The following is a 25,383-nucleotide window of genomic DNA, read 5'->3' as shown; positions in this document are numbered from 1 at the left end:
ATTAATGATTACACCTGAGGAAAATTCTCTCAAATAACAAATTGGCAATTTCTTTACAATTTATACTCTCAGAGATTTGCCTGGGGCACTAAGAAGTTAAATAATTTACCTAAGGTCACACAGCCTATGTCAGAGTGCTTTTCACATACAATTTGAAACTAGATCCTTGTGGCTACCTCTCTATTCATTACAAGGCACTAACTCTCAAGCTCAAAACAGCACTTAAAAAGAAAAAAAAAAACAAAAACAAAAATCCAAGATGTAAAGCAGCCTCCCAAACAAGATGGGACAACATTAGGTATTAGCGATCATTAACTAATGGTATGGAAGGGATACTTAGAAAAGCTATTATGTAAATGCCTCCCCCCAGTTCAGTTATATTGATATCCTAAAATACTGCTGTCTAGTTATACTGTTATCAGTTATACTGATCATCCTAAGAACCCCTACTCAGAACCAGCAGTGAAAAATTAAAGTAGGCAATTGATATAGAAATATTGGAAGGGGGTGTTGTTTTTTGTTTTTTACTTTTCCTAATCCTTTTTTCTACATGACTTTTCTCTGAGATTGAACAATCCACAGAGATTAGGATCTGGGGACAAGTGGAATTTAAAGCAGACAAGATTCCATCAATCATCATTTTGCTCTGCCAGGTTATTCAGTCTTTCAGTCGTGTCTAATTCTTCATGATTCTACGGACTATCCTATACGTGGGGTTTTCTTAGCAAAGTGGTTTTTCATTTCCTTCTCCAGTTGGATTAAGGCAAATAGATATTAAATGAGATGCTTAGGGTCACACAGCTAACAAATATTTGAAGCCAAATTTGAACTCAGGTCTTCCTGGCTACAGGGTCAGTGCTCTAACCACTGAGCTTCTAACTGCACCTACACTTATTTATTGGGTTACTTCATATTTCTCCACTCCAGCTCCCAATTTCTAAGAATTCCCAAGGACCTGGAAATGATCTGCTTCTCACTGTTGGCACCCAGATGTTAGTTAGACAGAAAGAGAAATTTTTAGTATAAGGCACCTATATCTTCTGTAATCATTGTTTTGTTTTCCCAAGTTAGCTAACATTGAGGCATTGAATTATTACCTTCTAATATTAGAAATTCATCAAAGGGATCAAAATTTCATAAAATGACCTTAGATAATTATTGTAGTTCTCTCTGAATTTTCCTTAATTTTAACAATTTTTTCCTCCCTTCTCTTTTATAGAGTGGTTTGGAAGATTATAAGGCTCTCCTCATTTAGACCTGGTTGTTTATAGTATTGTTTGCTTTCTTAATCAGATCATCATTTATGCCCTCTAAATCTATGGTATGTGACAATGTGATTTCAACAGCTAACTTAATATAGCACTACATTTCCATTGATAAGCTCCAGTGACCAGCCTCAACAGAAAGCCTTACATGGACAAAAGGAGATATATTGGGCAGTCAAAGTTAACCTTACCGTTAGACCATCTCTATTCCATGAATGCATTTATTATTATGAACTCTTCCTCTTGATGATGTTTCTTATGTTATGACATTGCATAAACCTTCCTATTGACACATAGAAGATAGGCATCTCCATACAAGTTATCCAAAGAAAGTTTTTTTATGTCAGTATCAGACAATATCAGTTATTTTATGAAGTTTTTGTTTTTAGGGTTTCAATACAAGGTCTATAGTCATTTTAAGACCTCAGAAAGAATTTAGGCAACTCTTTATTCTTCTTACTCTGACCTAAAAATTAAGCTTTGATGTCTTCACATTTAGAATTCTTATGTACCACTGATAATTAGACCAAAAAAAAAAAAAAACGGTCTATGTGATGAATGGAGAACATATTAGTGTGTTTAGGCCTCTGCAAAGGCTGGAATAATTATAAGACTCCATGGGGCTAAAGATATTAAATACAAGATTTTCATTGTTTCAGAAGGGAAAGAAACAAATCCATTGTTTGCTCTTTAATCCTGAAAAACTTCTTTTGAGATTGTTCTTTGTGCAAAACAAAATAAAGCAAAAAACAACTAACTTGGGACTAATTTGAAGTAAACACTAACTGGCAAATACATTAGAAAAGACCTAGTTTATTGGTGAGCTTTTGGCAAGCACAAAAACAGAATTATGGGAGGAAGCAAGTGAATCTGTAGGCAAAAGGATGTGCAGGAAGATATTTTTCAGCATCTGAAATGCAAAGTATTTCCTTTTTGGCAACACAAGAAAGAGTTTTGATAAATATCCCCATATATTTCTGAAAGTTAAATATTTTATAGGAAAACTGATAGAGAAAATTAATCTGCTACAACATGCCTCAGTATTATAATACTGGGTAAAATTTGCCAAAATCTTCTCTAAGAGTTTTATCATTCAGCACAGGCCCAGCAAGTAGAATTACTTCTATTTGGTTTGTTAATTTAAATATTGAAATCATATACAAACTATGGCTGGGTACATGGGAAATTTTCCTTTGAGAGAAACAAGAAGGAACAATTAATGAATTAACCTTTTCAGACACTTTCTTCTTTCCTTTTCTTCAATAGCTATTTTTATATAATTAAAGTTCAATATTTATTGAGTTCCTGCTATGTGGAGGCATAATGCTAGACACTGCAGCATGTAGTTAGGATTACAGAGAAAATCAAATGGTATAATATAGATGAGCACTACATAAAAGATCTAATGTGTTAATATTTAAAATTTGCAAAATAATTTACAACATTTGATCCTCAAAACATTCCTGTGAGGTCAATTCTATTATCATTATTATTTTATGGCAATGTATGTCAAAGACATTAATTGTTTTGTTGTGGCAGAGTGAATTCTTCATCTCCCAGGACCTGGATTGCAATCCAGGAAAAATTTAGTCTTTAAGAGTTTTATGAAGTTACATTTTGAATAACATCATAAAGCTATTAAGTGGCAAATATAAGCTTCAAACTCAAATCTTCCTGATTACAAGAATAGAGTTTGATCTTTTATACCATAATGTTTCCCCATATAACATAACAACATCTTAAATCACAGTTCCAGAGCTTCAAGGAGTCATCTAGAGCTAGTCTAGAATTAATTTGACTCAATTTCCTCATTTCATAGATAAGAACTGAAGGTCTGGCCCAAGATCATAGATAGTAAGTGACAAAGATAGGGAGGGAGGAAGGAAGAGAGGTAGAGGGAGAGAGGGAGAAAGGGAGAGATGGAGGGAGGGAGAGAAGGAGGAAGGGAAGGAGCAAAAAAAAGAAGGGAGGGAGGGAGTTAGGGAAGGAGGGAAGAAAGGAAAGAAGCAAAGAAGGAAAAAGGAAGGAAGGAAGGGAAGGAGGGAGGGAGGGAAGAAGGGAGGAAGGGAAGGAGCTAAGTTATCCATAATAAGTAACAATTTATAACTGGAGAAGAATGTTGGGTCTATTTTTTTTTCTGGTATTACCAGAGTTATCCTAGAATAAGATAGCTAATTTAACATACTAATTTTCAATGTTGTTAAATCAAAAAATGCCTAGACATTGCAAAAAACCTCACCTTCCACTGCCAATGGCACAGTATCTTGTGTATCTTCAATTCCATACATGACATCACAGCGGTAAAGACCTGCATCACTTGCAAGCAATTTGACCATGGTAAGTGAAGCATCTCCAACATCCTCTGGATGGGTAGGCACTGACACTCTTCCTTTGTAGCCCTGACCTATCTTGATATTCCCATTTTGGGCCACAATGACAGTAGTTTCTTTCAAATCTTTTCCACTTTTATCCTCTTCAATCTTTGACCACTTGATACGAAGAAATTCACTTGTGGGATTGTAACTGGGTGGTAAGGTGGGCATAGTTGAAAAGTGACAAGGTAAAATGACTTTTCCAGAAAGGAATCCCTTTACAGGAGGACTTTTCTCCATTTTGACTAGAGGAAAGAGAGAGAACCACATTATAGATGCTAAAAATGACCATCTAATTAAATTCTACATATATGTAGTCAAAAACCCAAAGTAAGAAAAGAAGAGAAAAATTGAGAAAAAGCAAAACTAAAAAGAAAAATAATATATTATTATGGGTAAAGCTACACACCAACAGTTTTAAATATAGTGAATAATAATGACAGAAGTAAATGCATGAAAAATAGGCTAGTACTCAAAAAATGCATTGTAAGAGTAGTGATTACATTGATTTTATAGGGTATATAAATAAGATTTATTTCCAAAAGCTTTTTTAAGGTTCATGTTTGCCAAATGCAGCAAAAATAAGATATTCAGTGTTTGAGTGCACAAAGGAACTTGCAACTAGAGCATTCAAGAAAGTTATGGCAAATGTGAGGTCAAAATGGGAAGCATCAGATGAAGAGCTTACTTAACACAAGAGTAGTAGAGACAGAAAAGATTTCAAGAAATTAAAAGAAAATGAAATATTTGATCATGGCAACTTTGACATGATAAAGGTACTAGAAGAAAAAAAAGGATAAAGTAAAATGGACCATGTTAGTAAGCTGGAACAAGGGAGAATGCAATGTTTGAATATCCTTCTTTGGCTCCTGCTTTTGGCATCACTGCAACTCCAGCTGTAAGCACTTTGCAAAGATGCTGCCACTTATTTTTCTTCTTAGGGGAAATCAGCTTCTGGTTATCTGACTTTTTTTAAGATAGGCATATAGAGAATAAATTTCTGTTCAAAAATTTTAGTCTCTGAAATTTTAATTTGCAATGTATCAATGAGTTCTGTTATATGCAAAATTTTAAATCCCCATTTTTCACTGTTCTTGTAGTCGGTTTTGACATAATATCTGAGAGTAGTAGTTTTATAAAGGGGGGAGCACTTAGTAATCTTATCTCTGTTGTCTATTGGAGTCATTTGAAGGATGAATTCAGTCAATATGTTAGGATAGCCTAGCAAATATTTGTCGTCCAAAGTGTTTTCTAATAGTATTATTGACTAAAAGCTGAATCAGATTCCATATATCAAAGTAAATTTGGTCTTGGAGTAATTTTATTATTTTCTAGTGATAGGAAACCTTAGAGGTCATCTAATCCAATCTTTTTTTATAGATAGGGAAGTGAGGGTCTCAGAATGAATGAAAATAAACGTATGAAGCCTTTACTACATACTAAACACACTGATAATCAGAACTTAATCACTTGTCTAAGGTCCCATGAGTATTATGCTTCAGGATCAGAAACTGAGGCCTTCTGACTCCAAATCAGAACTCTTCCCCTCTGTACCACATTCCCAATGACTTCATTGCTTTATCACTTAACAATTTAATAAAGATACTAGTCCCTTCACAATGTTTCATTCTGTATTTAAAAAAAAATAAAAACCAACTGGTTTAACATACAATCTGTACAATATAAAGTCCTTTAAGAAAGCGGCTTTCTTTGTATTCCCAGCACATAGGGCAGCCTCTTTACTGTATTAGGCATTTAATACATGCTTATTCTATTGAATTGAAAACATTGCTTCCTACCCCCATTATTGAAATTCAATCCCTAAGGAACATGTTCATCAAAAAATAAGCAGAATTTAGGGGCTCACCAATATAAGATTTATCTGACAAAAATCACTGATCCAATATAACTTTGAAATATATGTTGTTTACTGCTGAGTTAAGAAATTTGGGTTGAAATGCTTGGGATTGTTGAAGTGTCATCCTTTGGAAACATTTTCACTTTGAAATGGCCTATTCAATTTATGGAAAGTACTTTCTTGATTTGAGGAGTATTCAACTTAAACATAGTCTAACTTAAGTTCATTTCAAGAGGGAATAATACATTCAACAATTTTCTTTTTTATTAATGAGGACAGTTTTGTGAATGGAACATTGGAGTGATGGTTCTCTATGTTTCAATGACATCATTCTATGTACTGACTATGTCAAACATACTTTCTTTCCAAAATCAGATATACTCTTCCAAATGACTTTTTGCTCCGAAGTTCAAGGTACAGTATTTTTCTTAAACTGCTTTAAAAAAAACTACTACAATTAGAAATCATGGTCTTTAGATTAGAAATCATATATTTCTTTTCAAGTTCTTTAATCAGAAAGTAAGGTTATAATACAAGCATAGTTTCTCTTCTAAAAGAATAGCTGTAGGCCAAGAAATCTTTGAGAAATGCTGGGAATTGGTTATACCCATCTATTATGACATTCTGTCTTCTTTCTTTGTATATATGTGAAAATTTGGATCTATAGAAGGACCATTCACAAAGATGTATAGAATGCTGGACAGTTGGTAGGAAAATCTAGGAAAATCTCATTCCTGACACTTACAGCTATTTGGCCATGGGCAAGCCATTTAACCCCATTAGGGCTCAGTTTCCTCAACTTAAAAATGGTTATAACTATTTGTAGCATCTAGCTCACAGGGTCATTGTGGGATGCAAATAAGATAATGTATATAAGGTCTTATGTAAATATCATATATTATAAGCTTTAATATTAAATGCAATGGCAGATCAAATATTTTTTCTATTTCAAAACCAAAATTCTCTTTTGCTATAAATAACAATTGAAGATTCATACATTTGGTTCTGCAAATGTTAGTCCTGAAATTCCTTCTAAAGTTTGAGGTAAAAAGAAAATCTACTAATAGGAATTTCCCAATATTTATTATTTTTATTAGAATATTTTTCAATTTTCTGGTGATATTTCAGGGACTCAATGAAATTCCTTCTTTTCTAACAAAAAGATACACAAGATGAGAGTTCTGTGCATTTTAAGTAATAAAAAAAATTGAAATTGCAAAAACTTTAGTTTGGAAAAATGATCATATTGGTTTAAAACCCTTTTCATTTACTGATGAGGAAACACTAACCTAGATAGTTTAAATAACCCTGCCAGGATCACAAAGTGTCTTTTTTCCCCTAGTAAATTCAGTCTTGCAAAGTGCATGTAGCTTCAAGTATTTCACAGGGGATGTTTATATCTGGATTTAATTTGTTTCTTAAAAGAGATCTTGATCATCAAGTAAATAGGTAGAGTTCTTCAATTTTTTTAATCCAAGGATGTTTTGGAGTTTCTTAAGTGACATAAAAATTTTTGGTTTATATTTTGAATATTGGTCTGCTTCCATAAGGAATAATTTTAATTATTTTTTTCAAAGAATTAAATATTTGTTTCTCCCTACCTACCCTTATCCAAAAAGAGGGTTGAAATGAAGAGCTTTTATCCTTTAAATCTGTATCCACACTAGCCTATATCTATCAAACTATAAGTTCATTGATGATAAGGACCATGCTACTTAACTTTTCATTATTCATAGAATCTAGCATAGTGCTATGAAAAGCAGTGGGTATCTAATAAATGTTTTATTATACCTTTATTTGAATCCATAAACTATGAGTTTATTTATTTAATTTACTATTAATAATAAATAATAATATTAATTTATTTAATATTTAATTTAATTTATTTAATAAATAAATAAAATATTTAATTTAATTTATTTAATTTCAACCATTGTTTGGAGACAGTGTTGATTAGTGGATAGAACACTGATCTCAGAGCCACCAAATCCTGGATTCAAATCTAACCTCTGACACACACACTGTTCATATGACCCTGGACAAGTCATTTATGCTCTCAGTATCCCAAGTAATTTTCTAAATCTCTAAGATGCAGAGTTGGCACCAATCTGCAGTGGTGAAGGGAATTTTTCATCAATAGCTCCTTCTATTAATGAAATCACAGATCCAGTTTGATGGTGGTGGTAGTATTTTAAGCTAGTCTGTCTTTGTGGACCAGATAAGGGTTAGGTCCTAAATGAACAATGGATGTTTCTGACAATGTAGAAATCAGTATGATTTAAAAAACCCAATGAAACAAACAAAATACATTGGAACTGAATGTTGAATGAAAGCATATTTGCCAAGAAATATTTATTTTGATACAAGTTTATAGGCATAGGGCAATTAAAAGATTTTGTTAGATGTGAATGTAATCTTTCAGAGTCCAATTTTAACTTCAGTGTTAATAAATATCTGTGTGGCCAAGCCTCCTGTGTATTAAATCTGGTGTAATGTACTGAAGCCAAAAACTTAGTTCTCTAAATCTCAATATTTTAAGAAGGCAATTTAGTTCTTTAGAATATAATGTTTATAGACTGTAAAAAAAAAAAAGCTACCTATAGGAGCTTCTATGAAATTTTGACAATGAAATTCTAATAAAATTTTAACAAAACCTCACTGTTCTCACCAGATGGTTATGATAGAAATTAATGCAGTAAAGGAAGGGGATGTAAACCAGGCTTTAAATACTAAAGGATCAATTACTTATTATTTCTGTCAGTAAATCAGCAAATGGAGTAATGTGAATTCCATCTGTACAATGTGACCAAAGGGCCCCCCTCCTCAAAAAAATTCATCTTTAGACACATAAGTATCAGACAACATGAAAATTTACTACTCTGACCAAACATGTAGGGTATTCTCCGTGGTATACTCCCCCATGTCCTCCACTAGCTTAAGTGAACTCTTATTATTATCAGTTACTAGGTCAGTTCACAAACCTCATAAGGACAAACAGTTTTCCATGAGTAAACATAAAGTTAATGATCAGTAGACAATGTGTTCATTAATTTTAGTCATTAATCCCTTGAGTGCCTTAGAATAAACAGAGTTAAACCTAGTGTGGAACTATTGGACCTGGCTACACAGATTAATGTTGTATATCTTGCTAGTGTTACACAAATACTTTTCATATGTTTTATATTCTTTTTCACTGAAGAAACAAAATTTTCTTGAAATTAACCCAAAGGAAGAATTGATAGTTATCTATTATCTATCTGTATAAACCCAAATTGTGTGTTCATGTTATTGTAAAATAACTTCTGGGAACTACTGCTCATATGATTTTGGGTCATTGCTTTCTTTTGTTTTTAAATGAAGGCAGAATTCTATAGCATTTGTATTTGTATATATATTGTGTGTATATACATACAATATATATTTATGTATATATAATATAGTATTTTATATACTACATAGTGTTTTTCTATATATTTATGTATATATAGCAATGAGAGAGTGAGAGACAGAGAGAGAGAGAGACAGAGGGTGAGACAGACAGAGACAGAGACAGAGACAGAGACAGAGACAGAGACAGGGACAGAGAGAAACAGAGAGGGACAGAGAGTCTAGTGAGCCATTCTTGAAGCCAGGAAAATAAAACCTGGCTTCAAGTTTTGCCTCTGAAACATACTGGCTCTGTGATCCTAGAAGAATTACTTAACCTCTGTGCCCTGGGCAATTCTGATAGTATAAATTGCAAAGAAGGTGCCAACTTACATTGGCAAAAGACCCACTTTCACCCAGAAATTACCAGTGAAATCACATGTATAAACCCCTATTCCAAATATCATTACTATGGCATAATATCAACCTCAATTGCTTTTATATCATACCCTTACATCATCTAATCTTGTGATCATGTCAAAAATCCTTGTCTTCCTGCTTTCTTCTCACCCACATTCTCTTTCTGTGAGCTTCATTTTTATTTGATCCCTTGCAACTTATTAAACAGCTCCTGGACTATTTGTTAATAGACTATTAAGTGTCTCTGAGCTCACCTCTGAACCCAGACCAACTTAGGCTAACATCTCAAATTTTTCCATTTCATCTTTGGTTTCACAAGTTATCTGAAGTATCTGAATGAATGTACAGGAGTGGGCGGGACCTGTTATCACTGACACAACCCTGATGCCTGAGTTTCAACAGAGTGTAGGTCCTTCAGAAAGGAAGGTCAGACACATTCCCCTGACACTAGGTAACAGGCAGAGGGTCAGGTCACAGCTGCTTTTTCTCCCAGCTAACAAAGCCCACAAGATCAGTCAGCTTCCCAAAAAACTCCAAATCCTAAATCTCTCTTTAATTTTTGCTGTCACTCAGAAGTGGAGGTTGGTGTAGTAAATCATGCTACCACTAAAATTGAACAGAGTAGAACTTTTGAGTCATACTTTCTTTGGGTTCTAATCTCTATCAACTTAAGCATCAAAATAAAAGAAGATTGGACAATGGGTTTAACAGAATTATTACGATTACTATCATTGTGATTATCAGTAATGGCACTGGTATTACTAATATTTGATATTCAGCTATAACAATAAATTCAGGTTGTGAATACATCCAGCCATTCTGGGGATCAATTTGGAACTATGCTCAAAAAGTTATCAAACTGTGCATATCTTTTGACCTTGCAGTGTTATTACTGGGCTTATTCATATTATAAGATTTCAAAGAGATCTTAAAGAAGGGAAAGGGACCTGTATGGGCAGGAATGTTTGTGGCAGCCCCTTTTGTAGTGGTCAGAAACTGGAAACTGAGTGGATGCCCATCAATTGGAGAATGACTGAATAAATTGTGGTATATGAATATTATGGAATATTATTGTTCTGTAAGAAATGACCAGCAGGATGATTTCAGAAAGGCCTGGAGACACTTACACGAACTGATGCTGAGTGAAATGAGCAGGACCAGGAGATCATTATATACTTCAACAACAATACTATATGATGATCAATTCTGATGGATGTGGCCATCCTCAGCAATGAGATGAACCAAATCAGTTCCAATAGAGCAGTAATGAATTGAGCCAGCTATGCCCAGCAAAAGAACTCTGGGAGTTGACTAAAAACAATTACATTGAATTCCCAATCCCTACATTTTTGCCCACCTGCATTTTGGATTTCCTTCACAGGCTAATTGTCAATATTTCAGAGTCCGATTCTTTTGTATAGCAAAATAACGGTTTGGTCATGTATACTTATTGTGTATCTAATTTATATTTTAATATATTTAACATCTACTGGTCATCCTGCCATCTGGGGGAGGGGGTGGGGGGAAAGAGAGGAAAAATTGAAACAAGAGGTTTGGCAATTGTCAATGCTGTAAAGTTACCCATACATATAACCTGTAAATAAAAGACTATTAAATAAAAATAAAAATAAAGGAAAAAAAACTTATACTTTAACATATTTAACATGTATTGGTCAACCTGCCATCTAGGGGAAGGGGGTGGAGGGAAGGAGGGGGAAAGTTGGAACAAAAGGTTTTGCAATTGTCAATGCCAAAAAATTACCCATGCATATATCTTGTAAATAAAAAGCTATAATTAAAAAAAAGCAAACAATGAATTCAGGTGATATGTTCACATCAAAGGGGCAGACTAGTGAGGGTCAATAGCTTTACAAATAGATTCTAATCAGAACCTTTTTTTTTTTTTATCCCAACTCTGTCACTTAGTAGCATCAATGAATCACTTTATTTCTTCAAGTCTTAGTTTCCCACATATAAAATGAGAACAATGACATTTATACTATTTATAGGGTTGTTGGGAGGTTCAAAAGAGAATGTATATAAAATGTTTTGAAAACCTTAAAGTACTATGTAAATGTTAAGGTAACTAGAACCACAATTCCTTTACCTGTCAAAATTTCTGGTTTACCAGTTAAAAATAAATCTAGGATATATAGCTTAGTTAAAGCTAGGATATATATATACTTAAATTATACAGTCTCTTAAGTAAAAATGTGGTTGCCTGCCTTCTCTTTATCTATTTTTAATATACCTATATAATGTCTGGTCTGATGAGTGTTTAATGAAGGATGTGGAAAGTGAGAAGTTAAATAGGAAATAATGGTTTTCTTAAGTTAGATTTTAAAACTATACAATATTTCATCCTTTGTCCTTTTCTTTTTGACGTGAGAATTTGTTTGGTTACATGACAAACTCTGTTTTTGCAAAGTTTGCTATTTTATCTTGGAAAGTGATGGAGAAAATCATTTCCAGCTCTAGTGACCATTTGCTATGAGACTGAAATTAATTTATGAATATGCTGAAAATGAACATGTTTTACCTGAGAAGTTTTTTATCTTAAAAACATAGTTATTACTCCAGTGTTATCCAAAAACTAACTTTATTAGCTAAAAGTTCTAAGCAACAGAAATATGAAAAATGTATCTTTATTTTCAGCAAATCCACATCCCCATTTCACTCCCAAGCACTCAAATTCCATATTTAGCAGTCACCTCCAGAAGTTGACCATACTCACCTTCACGTACAGCATGTATTACAACCAACGTAGAGTATATCCATAAAATATTTTTTATGCTTAATAACATCTTGACCTAAAAACAAAGCAAAACATAAAGTAAATTAAAAGTATTCAAGTTTGTGAAGAGCTGCAAGTCATTAGGAATTCAAGAGCAATCTTCCAAAAGCCCAATTCATAATGGTAATTGAATTTGTGAAAATAGGATAATCTACATTTGAAGGAACTATCATTTGGCTCACTATCTTGACATCTTAATGATCAATTTCAATCTCATCCAAGTCGATAGTTATCAAATATCCTTCTTAAACCAATTCTGAAGATATATGATGATGTGGTTCTGTGGAACAACCACAGTTAGTCAGAGAAGTTACATAAACCACAGCCTAAACAATGAACAGCTGGGTATCAGGATCACAGAGTGGTGACCACAAAGCTCTTTGGAATCAGGAAGTTGGTCATGGATGAATAAAGAGAAGAGGGGGGAGACAACAGGATAGAGATGTTGAAAAAAAGAATAATTTATATTAACTGAGAGTGAAGTGAGATAGAAACTTTTCTGAGGAAAAGAAAAATTGATTCCTCCCTATGTGACACATCTCATGTATATGTTATGAAATCAGAGAATAAGATGTGGTCTAGTTTCTTTTTTTTTAACTAATTTCTAGATAGCCAAAATCACAAGTTGTTCCTTAACAAAAGAGATTGGTATTTGCAATAAGTATACCAGAATTGTTTCAGTAGTTCTGAGGTCTAGAGACTGGCAAAGAAAGACATAGATAATGGATGGAAAATATCAATGCCAATTGATATTGGTACCTAGAAGTCAAAAAGTAAACTGCAGAACAGAATCTGAACTCTCTATTTTTAAGGTCATGTTCTTGATTCCAACCTCCTCTGCTCCTTCCTGAGAACATTGTTAAAATACTGAAGATTAGAATAAGTTCCTTGCTTTATATTTTCTTCTTGTACCCTCTGCATCTAGCACAGTATAGTATGTATAGTATAGAATATATATATACAGTATATATGTGTACTATACATATATATACAGTATATATATATATATATATATATATATATATATATATATATATATATATATCAGGAGTCTAAAAAATGCTTGTTGAATTAATATTGCCTGGTATTCTTGGAATGAAATTTAAACCCAATTGCATAATGAATTCTTCCCTTTCTTGTGTATGTGTGTGAATATTTGTCTGGACCTATGATTCTACTGAGAAGAATGGGGGGAATGGTTGGTGAGGAAACTCCTTTAAGCAATACTTAGTAGAGTAGCTACTTTGCATCTTAAAGTTTCAGAGAGTTATTTGTGGCACTAAAAATACAAGTGATTTGCCTAGGGTCATGCAGCCAATGTGAGAGCAGGAGATTATGGATAATATACTAATTTCTCAGATTCTACCTTAAAATTTAAGATTAAATAGAACATAGTTCCTATCATTATGGCTTTGTTTTTGTTGAGTTGTTTCAGTCATGTCCAATAACCTACTTTTAACAAGGTTTTCTGGCAAAGATACTGACGGAGATGTCATTTCCTTTTCCAGCTCATTTTACAGAAGAGTAAACTGAGATAAAACATGTTAAGTAACTTTCCCAGAGCCACATAACTAGTAAGTATTTGGTGCTGGATTTACATTCAGGTATTCCTGCATCCAAGCACGATGCTTTATTCACTGTGCCTCTAGATACTTATTTCTATGGTATCCATTATCAATATTCCTCAAGTGATTGATATCATTAATGAACTCTGTTGAAATAATATTAAAAGGGCAGTGGGATACAGGAGAGAGATCCAATCTGTTCTTTTTTTATTTCTGGTTATGTCACTAATTTGACCCCTCTGGGCCTCAATTCCCTCATCTATGAAATAAAATAGTTGGATTAAATATTCTCTAAACTCTCTCTTAGGTCATATCTCTTATTCATGACTCTGTTAGAATAAAATACTCAAAATGTCCTGAATTTATTATGGGAATATTCTGGTCAGAGGATTTGTTTGGTCCAGAAATTAATCTTGTACTTTAGGCAAACAAATGTTAGTTAAAAGAATGAATGAATATAATTTAAGCACTCCTGGGAAATAGGAAATCCGGTCCAACATTTCATATTCTTTAAACATGAGGTTTCTTAAAAGAAGCAACAAAAAAAACCCAAGAACCTATAACTCACAATGGTAGATGAAGAGAGAATTCTGAGTTATGATGTCCTTAAAGTTTATTTGGGAAAACGTGGTCTTGCTCTTTTAGGGACCTACTGTGTAACTGGTGACTAGTACTGGCCTGCCTTCAGCCACAAGGGATTTGGAAAATTCCAACCAGATGTTTAGGACATGGGGAATAGTGGGGGTGTCTTTTAGTAGTCCAGTGATAACAGACAGCTGGATCTCACTTAATGTTAAACTATTCAGAGGAGGGCCTCTGAGATGTGAATCCTTTATTGATGACTCATGAGTGGAAAGGAACAAGGGTCTCCTCTTATGGGAAAGTATAAATTAACTGGTTGTAATCCCCTTGGAAGGAGAAGTCATAGCTCTCCTGGAATGATGACAGGAAAACCATAGGAACATCAGGAGATATTCCCTTGGGAAGAGATGGTGAACTTTAATTTTGAAGGCAGGAAATTCATTAGGAGTGGGGTGAGTTTATAGTTACCCTATATGCAAATAGCATCAATGTCCCTCTCATGCTCTTCTCTATAGGGGACACAAACTCCACTTCCTGGGTGAGTTGTCTGTAAGCATACAAAGCTCACTGGTTTGAAGACAAAGGGGAGATGTCTAATCTGACACCCAGAATTATTAAAGCTGAGCATTCTGAAAGACACAGCTATTGCTGCTAACCAGCTGAGGAACTAAAAGGAAATCTTAAGTTTCTCCTGAAAGTAGAGTACCTCAGGAGATTCATGGATATTGCCAGAGCTGTACATTTTGAAGGACAGAGTTGTAACTACTGACCAAACTAGGGGAGAATACTTGTACTTCCTCTCCTAGAATCTAGAGGACTCTAAAGGGGAGAACGATGGATATCCAGAACAGTTGGATTTGGGGATCATAGATTTGGAATGATACAGGACCTTGGAGGTCATCTAGAGATAGGAGAAGATGCCTTCTTGAGGCAACAGATAGGACAATGTAGTGATGATGATGCCAGAGGAGAGAAGGCATAGCTCAAAAAAACTGAGGGAAGACTTAATATTGCAATTGTAAGTAACCATGAAAACTATTCATTTGGCATCTTGGGAATATCTCAGTAATTTAACCTTTCTTTTATCAGGTTTTATAGTAATAGTAGTAGTAGTAATAGCAGCAGCAGCAAAACTTTACAAATTACTTTACAAATATCTCATTTTTTCTGCCCAATAGCTCTGGAAGGTAGAGGCAATTATTATTTTCAGTTTACATAAGAAGAAAGTAAAGCAGTCTGAAGTCAGGAGGAACTGATTTCAAATCCACTTAATACTTAGTAGCTGTGTGACCCTGAGCAATTGTCTCAAAAAAAATTTACTATATCTAGAATCAAAAAACCTAAACTCAAATCTTTATTCTTCTGCTTCATGTGCAAAATTCAGTAAGTCACATAACATCTCTAGATCTCAGTTTCTTCATCTGCAAAAATGAGGGTATTGGACTAAATTGCCTCTAAGATCTCTTTCAGCTTTAAAATCTATGATCACCTATCTTTGTCTCTCTGTTTCTATCCCTAAAATCTCTGACTCTGATCTGCTCCTGAATCTTCTTAATCCTTTGCCATTTTGTCTATTTTATGTTTTAGAGATCACAATAAGCTTTTTAAAAAATAATGCCTTCTGTGGCTATAAAAGTTCCTTCTTTTTCATACTCCTTTTATTTCTATTTTGAAGAATAAATAAAATTCAACCTACGGGGGGAAAAATGTAAAGAGGTGTTCTCAGAGAGTTTTAAATCAATTTTGGGAGTCAATAAGTTTAGGTATGTTGGGGGAAACACTTTTTCAGAAAGGATTTTTTTAAGCTGGTTGAGAAACAACTAAAGTTTGTACTCTTTCTTAGCCCTTCTTCAAAACTGAAGCATTTAAAAATGCAATGGTTTAAGATAAACTTCCATAATTTGAATTCTTTAGAGCTTTTCTTTTATGATACCTAGATAATTAATTAAATTTTAATAAGTTTAAACAATTTTAATAAGAATTAAAAATTCATTAAAATAATTTTATAAAATCAATTTTAAATCCAACTGTTCAGCAATAGGATAAACCATATGAGGTAGGAAATGAGTAAAATTTAATTGTAAAATAACAGAAAAGTAATTGAAATATAAAAGAATATTTGAAAAGAAAAATCTAAGGAGAAAGGTTGTCAGGGACTACAGGTGGGAGGTTTAAGGAATGGAGGTAGAACTTGCCTTCTTAAATTAAATAAAATGCATTAGAAATCCTTTATCTCAGACAAAAAAAATATTATATTTTAAATTGTTCTCAAATAATTTTTGAGTTTATGATATGAAATTCATTCATTGGCACTTGGCCTGTTAGATATCCCCAAACTTGCCAAATCATTCAATTTCATCAAGCCAGACTGGTCAAGAAAATTAGGCAAGAAAATTAATTGTTCAGATAAAATGACTAGCATAGTTTAAGACCTTTTCAGAGAAGGAAAAAAGACTAAGAAAGTAATGAAATGGCATGCCAATTCCATCAAAATGACTAATTAGGTAGAGGACATCAATTGATCACCACAATTTATATCACAATTATTGACCCAATGCTCCTTGGGACTATGTGTACCCAGTTTTGGAGACATTTTTTCCCCTTTCTACTGACTCTTCTCTAAATTTTGGTGTCAAGAACCTCCTAAAATCTCTTTTTCTTATTATCTCCCCTCCCCTAATTCTTCTAATTTTGTTCATCATATGGAATTTATAGTGAATAAAATTGTGAATGTTTGCATGAAAGTTTCAAAGGCTATGGTGAACAGCAATGCCTTGAATGTATAAATGCCTTTTTGTAAGAGTGTAACCAATACTTGCATGGGTTCCCTTAAGAAAAATGGTCCAGGGCTCCATCAAGCTACTTTCCTCTCCCCAGAAGTCCCAGATATGCATGGAATAAATTAAAATCAGAGAAAAAAGGTTTTTTTTTCCCTTCTAATTTATTGAAACATGGGACTTCAAGTTAGGACTCCTATCTTCAAATTAAAATTCTGACACTAGTTTCTTGACTGTGGGCAAATCATCTGGCTTCTCAAAACCTTAGTTTCCTCATTAATAAAAAGGGGAAAGTAATACTGGTAAGATTGACCTCATAGGGTTTTTGGGCACTTTATAGATGTGAGGAATGATTAGTCACTTTAGAATACAAGTTGTCACCTGACATTCTTTAGCTATAAAATGAAAATGATAAATCTCAGACTACAATGGAAGTGTCTTCTCACTGGAGGAAAGAGTGTGATGAGAAGAGTTTTATGAAATGACCATGAAACCACTTCTTGAGAAAAATAACTCACAGTGGGATATCTCCAACCCAGTAGTGTACTAATGGGGTCAAAAGGGGATCTGTCATTTTTTTCTCAGACTTGTCCTTCACCTTTAAAGGCATATGAAAATGCAAGAGCATATATAAAATATTATTACTTTTCTTAGATACCAAGAGATGACCAAGAACAGAACATCATCTTGGCTCTGTTTATTCTAAAGATAACATCAACATAGCATGGATCAATCAATTAATGAAACATTTATTAAGCACCTGCTAAGAGAGAGGGAAAAAGAGAGAGAGAGAGAGAAAGAGAGAGAGAGAGAGAGAGAGAGAGAGAGAGAGAGAGAGAGAGAGAGAGATCTATCTTCAAAGGTTTACTATCCACTAGAATATAAGTTTAGATCCTAATGACAGAATTCTGGGGTGGGGGAAAATGATTTTAAAATCTCATTTTGCCATTTTTCAAGTGCATACATTTTTAAGACCAATCTAATTTTTATAGAATTTTTAGGAAAGTTATCTTCTTAGTAATACTTTCAGAATTTGCTAAAATGGTGAATTGTTATGATTGAAGTCATAAAACATTCAAAAATGCTCATTTAGTATTTACTGCTTATTAATTAATTAATCTAATTAATTAAAACAGTATAAACATTTAATTCTTATGCTGTTTACAAATGAGTACTAATTACATCTCATACTGTCCATGCTCTTATAAATATTACAAATAAAATATATTTTAATATCCATCTATTTATACATATACTAGGAGGTATATTTTTAATTGACCAACACACTAAACAGAAATCACTTCCATCTTCTAGTGAAATGCAGTATTTTCTGGTACATTTGGTGATAACAGCTTAGCAGTGTCTAGAAAAAAACTGGACTTAAAAATGAAAAAATAATTTATCCAGTCCAGACTCTAAGAGGAAACTGGCAGAATGTACTACCCAAAGTGGAATCTGGCCAAGACATTTATCTCCACTTCCCCTTGTTCTGCTTCCAAACCAGAGAAAGAGTGCAGGCCTTGTATTTTCTGGTGTGGTACAGTCCGATGCAACAATCAGCATGTTTTCTCCAATCAGAGCTAGTAAGTCCTAACAATACACATTTGTCAGTCTTAACCATTTCCTCTAGGTGGGTGGTGAAGTAATGGCCTCCTACAGGCCTTCATTCATTATTTTTCTCAAAAGAATTGTGTCTCTGTGAAACTGTGCCCTGAAATAGGAAAATATTCCACTTTAAATAAAATTTCTTATAATATGTACTATATACAATAGAAAACAATTGATTTAACTCTAATTCTGAAAGTTTCCTTGGGTTAAATGACTGTGAGAGAGGGATTATGTTGACCTTATGTTTTCTGTATGTCACTAGTGATCAATTAGTGTCCAATCATTAACCATGAAGGACTAAGTAAAATCATGTGGGAAGGGGAGGAAGATGAAACTTTAATAATTAGCAGCCTAAGAGAGGTACACTTTTATATCATTTAGTTTTTATTTCTGTTCATGAGTACAACTCACAAGAGTCTATCATCTCGGAACTAGCTTAAACCTGTAAATGACTATAAAACTAGTACTAATCTTTTAAACTTTAACAAATCAGAAATTCTTATGAGCTATTTTAAAAGATTTTTTAAGATAGTTGGAAAAATAAACTTTAACCTATATAAAAATTCTTCTAGATCACATAAACCCCCATTAGTTCTTCATCTGTTAAATGGGTAAGATAGTATCATACTACTTGCCTCTTAAATGTGTTGTGGGAAAAGTGCTTTGTAAAGTGTTATTGCATTATATAAATAAGTAATTATTGTCATTGTGCTTTAAAAATGTAAGCTATCATTCATTGTATCTGCTTCTGATTTAGAACATGTAGACATTCTACTAGGGGAAGTAATTTAGCCCTATGAAGTCAATTAGTATCCTTCTGTTGGGCTAGGAGAATTTTTACTGTGAAATATAAAATATTGTAAAATATTTCTTTCTTTTTTTCCAAAGGAATTGAATCCCAAGCATAGAAATAAAAGTTGAATCTTTAAGGACTACACTCCTACATCAAGGAATAGTATTTAGCTTGGAAAAGCATTTGCATTTAGCGGGCCCTTATAATTACATTTTAAGTTTTCAGATTCCTGTTTTAGAACAAATTTAAATCACTTTTTATAATAGACTTTACTGATAGTTGCCAAAGAGTAACTTGGATAATTGGACTCAAAATCTTTGATGTGACTGCTTAAGAATCATGGGAATTAAAGTTGGAAGTGCTCTTAAAGATCATCTAATCCAACCTCAATTTAAAGGTTTAAAAAAAAAAAGTAAATCTAGTTGAGGTTCAGAAAAGTTGTGCCATTTACCCAAAGTTACACAGTCTAGCTAATGTCAGAACCAACGCAGAGCTAGGTTGCTAAACTCATCTTCTAATTCCAGATTCTATGCTCTTTCTACTACCCTTCAATGCTTTAAGATGAATAATCCACATTTATATCACACTTTAAGATTTTCAAAAGTGCCTTTCTTGCTTTTTTGTTGTTTAGTTGAGTCTGAAATGGAGTTTTCTTGGCAAAGGTACTAGAGTGGTTTGTTACTTCCTTCTCCAGCTCATTTTACAGATGAGGAAACTGAGGCAAACAGGGCTAAGTGACTTGCCTAGGGTCACACAGTTATTAAGTGTCTGAGGCCCAATTTGAACTCAATTATTCCTAATTCCACATCAGAAACTCTATCTACTGTGTCAATTTATCTTTCCTCCCAGCAATCCTTTAAAGTATAATTGGTAAGTACTCATTATACATATTTTACAGTTCAGGATCAGGGAGATTAAGTAGTTCACCCATAGTCACACAACTACTAAGTGTATGAGCAAGAATTGTAACTCAGAGCTCCTGACTAAAGAAAATTCTGTCAATTGATGAAGTTTTGTCAAGGTTTTCTCAGTGATGTCCATAAAATCTCTAAATGGTAGTCAGAATAAACTTCATTTGACTACACTTTTTTCAAAGCCAGTAATCATCATTAGCATTTCTCTAAAACCTGTATTATGAATTTCTGTATCCATTTATAGTTAGAACTCTTACTTATCAATACTTATTCTCTTCCCCTAAAATGTATTTTAAAATGTCTCCTTACTTCTGTTAGATGATTCCTACTCAAAAAAAAAGAAAGATAAAAGAAAATAAAAGAACTATCAGTAAATACCCCTTTAATACCCTTTTAACAGCATCTGGATGCAAGGCAGTGAGTGTCTGAACATGTCACACCTGTCTGACTGCTGTTTGTGCTTGATTCACACCCATTCTTGGGGTCTCCTTGCCTCCCTCCACCCCTCAACCCTCCTTCGGAGTATGTTCATTGGTCTGCAGCATACTAGAGCTCCATAGAAAACACATGTCTGTAGAGGAGGAGGAGGAGGAGGTGGAGGAAGAGGAGGAGGAATTTATGAGCTGGGTTGGCAGTTTGGTGGGGCTGGCTGCGACTGACAGCCTCAACATTTCTCCAAAACTTCAGACAAACCTAAACGGTCTTAGCAACTTTCGATCCAGCTTTACAACACATGTTCAGAAAGCAACATGAAACTTAAAAAGAGAAACTCCCCTAAGTCCCTGGCACATCTCTGAATGATAGGCTCAGTCCACGTGGCGGTGGGTAAAGGCCAAAGATGGGAGGGGAGCCAAGCCGGCTCCCTCTTCTGGGCTTGGGTAAGAGCGTGCCCGGCCGGCGGGGCGGCTGGGTGGGGAGTGAACCAGCCAGCACTCTCAGTAATAGCTGCCTGCCTTTGTCCTTGGAGCGGGGCCATCTCCTAATGAAGATCAGTTACCTCCTCCCCCACCCAGAGAGCTTGTGGAGCTCTCTGCTCTAGACCCGTTTGTGAAAGCAGATGGAATTAGAGAAACTCGAAAAATAAGACATGGCCCCAATACCATATTGTTTAGTGTGCCGGCATTTAGGAAACACCTTGTTGTTGTCCGCAAGGAACAAGGTACAAGCTTCCTCGATGTCCTCCTCCTTGTCCAACGTCTTTGACTTGTTTTTCTCCTCTTCCTCTCCCCTCTCCTCCTCTCTTCCTCCTTCTCTCTTCCTCCTCCTATTCCTCTTTTCCTTTCTTCTTCCTCCTCCTTCTTTTCCTCCACCTCCTCCACCCCTTCTCATTCTCTTTCCTCCACATCCTGTTCTCTCTCTCTCTCTCTCTCTCTCTCTCTCTCTCTCTCTCTCTCTCTCTGTGTGTGTGTGTGTGTCTGTCTGTCTCTCTGTATCTCTGTCTCTGTCTCTTTTTCTCTCTGTCTCTCTTTTCTTTCTCTCTATCTCGCTCTCCCTTCTTTGCCTCCCTCCTCCTCTGCCCCCTTTTCTTCTCCCCTTTCTCCATCATGTAGTGGTTTTAGTTTTGTCAAATAAGTACCATAGACATTTTAAAAAGTTGCGGTTAGCTGAGCCAGTCATGCTTGTGACAGATATCCCAATCTTGAAGATTTTCTGAGGAGAAAGATGCTACTCCAAAAATAATAATAGTAATAACAATAGACCTTCAAGAAAAATTTGACAAGATCCCTCTTTTTCCTCTAAACTGTACAATAGTTTTCCAAGCCCCTCCCTAGTTCCTTCTTCTATCCTGCAGCCTAGATAGAGGAATAAAAAACCGGAGACCAAACTCTTCCTTTATTAATGAATGGTTTGGAGGGCGGCTCCCTCCCTGAGGTTTAATCAATGGAAGATGTGGCCCAGCATAGCTTGATTTCTCCATAAGGGGGCGCCGCAACTCGCTACAAAGTCGGAGAAGATTCCTAGATATCTAGGTTTGCTAAAGGCGATAGCGGAGAGGAGGAGCAGATCTGCCTCTGTGCCCCGCCTCCTCCCTCCAACCCCAGGAGGAAGGCAGGGATTTCACACAGCCCATTCATTTGTCAGCCATGGGGGGATGGGGAAAAGGGAGGCACTGGCCAAAGAGCCCTAGGCAGAGACAGAGGAGGAAGAGTGGCAGAACGGAGAAAAGGAAGGACAAAGAGGAGAGGGAGAAGAGTGTGTGCATTTAGGTATTTGGAGGGGTGGTTGCGTGCATTGTGAGCTGAAGGGTTCAGGCATTGTGGGTTGGGGCTCGATTTTTCCCTCTCTAGTAGCTCCCAGGGTCTCAAAGACATCTCCTTCCCTCGGGTCTCCAGAGTCCGGGTGTGCGCTTAACAGCTAAATCCGAAAGCAAATAGTTTAAGCTATGACACGTATTTTTCTCTTGCTCTCTCGCCTTTGCCTATCAGAGTGACTATTCCACACCCTCTGATAGAAAGAGAGTCCAGATTCCCCTATGTAAGAGCAGCCGAGCTAAGCTTTTGATTTCCTCATTACGTGGTTTTCTGAGCAGAACTAGGGGAAACTCCTAGTTAGAGCCTGCCCCTCCACCCAGAGCTCTCGACTCACTCTCTCTCTGCGGACTCTTTGACCCAGTAAGAAAAGTTGCTCAACTTCAGTGCAAAGAAGTGGGAGGGACCAAAGAAAGAAAAGAAGGCAGAGGGATGCTTTACAGGGGATGGGGACCGATCCCAAACTTCTTGTTAAGATGCAGACTTTGGATTTCCGGTCCACCTTTGTCTAGGGACACTGAGATAGACTCCCAGTGGGCGCGGAGGACACGCCGAGGGGCAGCGCGCCCTTCACTTCTTTCAGGAAATGCTAGGGAAATTCAGCTGCAACTGCTGCGACCACCACCACCACCCCACCCCACGATTCAGCTTTCCATGGAAAGAAATGATAGTTTGCAATCTTAGTTGATCGGTTCAAGCTAGAGCTTTTTCCCGCCGTCTTCCTGGTGTCTATAGGACTCAAATCCACCCCCATACCCGTCATTTCACGCTGCTCCGTTAGTATTCCCTTAGGACAAAAGAACATAGGGGGGGGGGGGGGGGGGGGGGGGGGGGAGGAAGCTTTCACCTCTACTCCGCCCTAGGGAATAGGGAAGGAAGGAAAGGAGTTTTGCTCCAGTGACCCCTTGATCTCTACTCTCACCTCCCCCTAAACACCCCAGGTGGCTGAAAGAAGATCGCCTGCTCTTAGTGTCCTGCGACTGTTGCAGCAAGAAAGGAAGGATTCAGGCTCCAGGTCACTTCCCAATCTCTCTTCCAAGGGCTACCCAGAGAGTGGCTTTCCAGGAACGCAAGAAACTAACGACAAACCTGGAGTAAAAAAAACCGGTGGCCAGCACTCACTCTGAAAGATTTCATCCACTTTTCAAAGACAACAGCTGGATGTCTACTTTTCCCAAAACACTGAATTGAAACAAGTTTTTGGGTTTTTTTTTCAATCACGGTATAATCACACCTTCCTAGAAATTCAAAATCCAATTCCTTTGAGAGTTTTTTCACACCCTCTTTCCCCCAATTCTTTCAATCTTTCTCTTCCCACCCAGTTTTCTTTGTCCCGCTCTTTTCAGCACCACAGTTCCATCGGTATTCCTAACCATTGTATTTCTTTTGCAAAATGCACTTTTAAAAGTTACCTGCAATCTGTTTAAGAAAAATTGTGCTTTCCCGTAACTTAATCAAAAAGCCGCTACTTTTATTTGTTTTGGGGAAAAGACTGCCCCAAATAGCTATGTTCTCCTTGGTTTTTTGTTTTTTAATGCCCGCAAGTGATTCCTAACAGCCAATTTTCTTAAAAGAAGGCGGGGGGAGAAAGATAGAACAAAAGAGACATAATTACCTTAAAGGTGGCTGACTGCAGAGTTTGGGGGGCAAAAAAGGAAAAAAAAAAAGAAAGAAAAAAAATCCCAGTGTAGTGCTGAGGTTATTCCAGAGTTGCTTGTGGTCACACGAAGCAGTAAATCCCTTGATTAATGCTCAAAGAAGCCTTGCAGGAGATGCTGAATCCTGGAGGGTTCCTTGCTCCCAGAGCCTGCTGGAGAGCACCTGATTCCGAGCGTCTGCGCCCGAGAGGAGTTCCTCCTCGAAGAGGCTCCCAGGCAGCTTCGCCTGCAAGTTCAAATGCGGGCTGTGACACCCATCATTATTATATCATTGTACCGTCAGCGCTGAGGAGGAGACTCAACTCGAGTAGAAGGAGGAGGAGGAAGGAGAGGAGGAGGGTTCATTCACGGGCTTCAGAAGAGCTTTGCAGACAGTCACAAGAGCCCAGGTCTTCTGGAAAGCTGACTGAAGGGGCAGGACAGGCAGCTCCAGGATCCTGCTGTAGGGGCCGCCTGCCTCCCCAGGCACTCCCACCTCTCCCAGTTTTCTTCTTGACAAGAAGTACCAATAGGCTTGGGGAAAGAGCAGAGCTCCCCATTCAACTGCTTAGTGAAACATCTCGCTTTGCACAGGAGGGGGGGGGGGGGGGCAGGAGGGAGGGAAACGGACTACTAACCTCTCACTACAGCCTTCCTCCCAGTGCTTAAGAGCCTTTCTGCTCCGGAGCTAGATTCTTCTAAAAACTATTGTAGGATATGTAATAGAAAAGTGAACTGGTCATTTTTGCTTTGGAGAAGTAAGATTGTTGAGTGGAAAAGAACTTGGTTACAGTGTGTTTACACTACAACAAAATGTGACTGCATGTCCCATCTGTGGAAAGTGTCAGGCTTCTGGCTCCTGCCAATCCAAAAGGAACGCTGAGAAACTGATTATTGGGGGGGGGGGGGGAGAGGGGGGAGGGAGAAGAGACAGACACAGGGGGAAGGGAGAAGAGACAGACACACAAGGAGAGAGAAATCGCCCTAATTGTTAATGTTGCAATCTCAGAAAGTAATGTAAACCTATATTGGGAATTACTTGAAGTAAATCTTACTTAGGCTCTACCTTAAATACGTTTCCTCTTTCTCAGAAACACACAACCCTGTTTAAGTTTACTTTTTGTTAATGTATATTTTTAGAGGTAACATTATGATGTGATCAATGATGATTTTACTTATTTAC

General features: G+C 36.1%; 1 protein-coding gene across 4 annotated transcripts in view; it reads right to left on the bottom strand.

Annotated features, from left to right (window-relative positions):
* Window positions 1–24,753, bottom strand: part of VCAN (versican) — a 134,515-nt gene extending 109,762 nt beyond the window's left edge. For 2 of the 4 annotated variants that reach the window (XM_031967202.1, XM_031967215.1), the window contains exons 1-3: window positions 24,179–24,753; window positions 12,016–12,091; window positions 3,505–3,882 (exon numbers count right to left, since the gene is read on the bottom strand). In XM_031967202.1, the coding sequence (XP_031823062.1) occupies window positions 3,505–3,882; window positions 12,016–12,085 (448 nt within the window). In that variant the 5' untranslated portion in view covers window positions 12,086–12,091; window positions 24,179–24,753. The remainder of the gene's footprint in view (window positions 1–3,504; window positions 3,883–12,015; window positions 12,092–24,178) is intronic. The other 2 variants (XM_023496088.2, XM_003759869.4) reach the window with 2 other exon arrangements.
* Window positions 24,754–25,383: the final 630 nt, after the last annotated feature.

The sequence above is a fragment of the Sarcophilus harrisii genome, chromosome 1 (assembly GCF_902635505.1).
Source record: "Sarcophilus harrisii chromosome 1, mSarHar1.11, whole genome shotgun sequence".
NCBI lineage: Eukaryota > Metazoa > Chordata > Mammalia > Dasyuromorphia > Dasyuridae > Sarcophilus > Sarcophilus harrisii.
The sequence above is the reverse complement of the archived record's forward strand: the minus strand, read 5'-3'. Positions and strand labels throughout refer to the sequence as shown.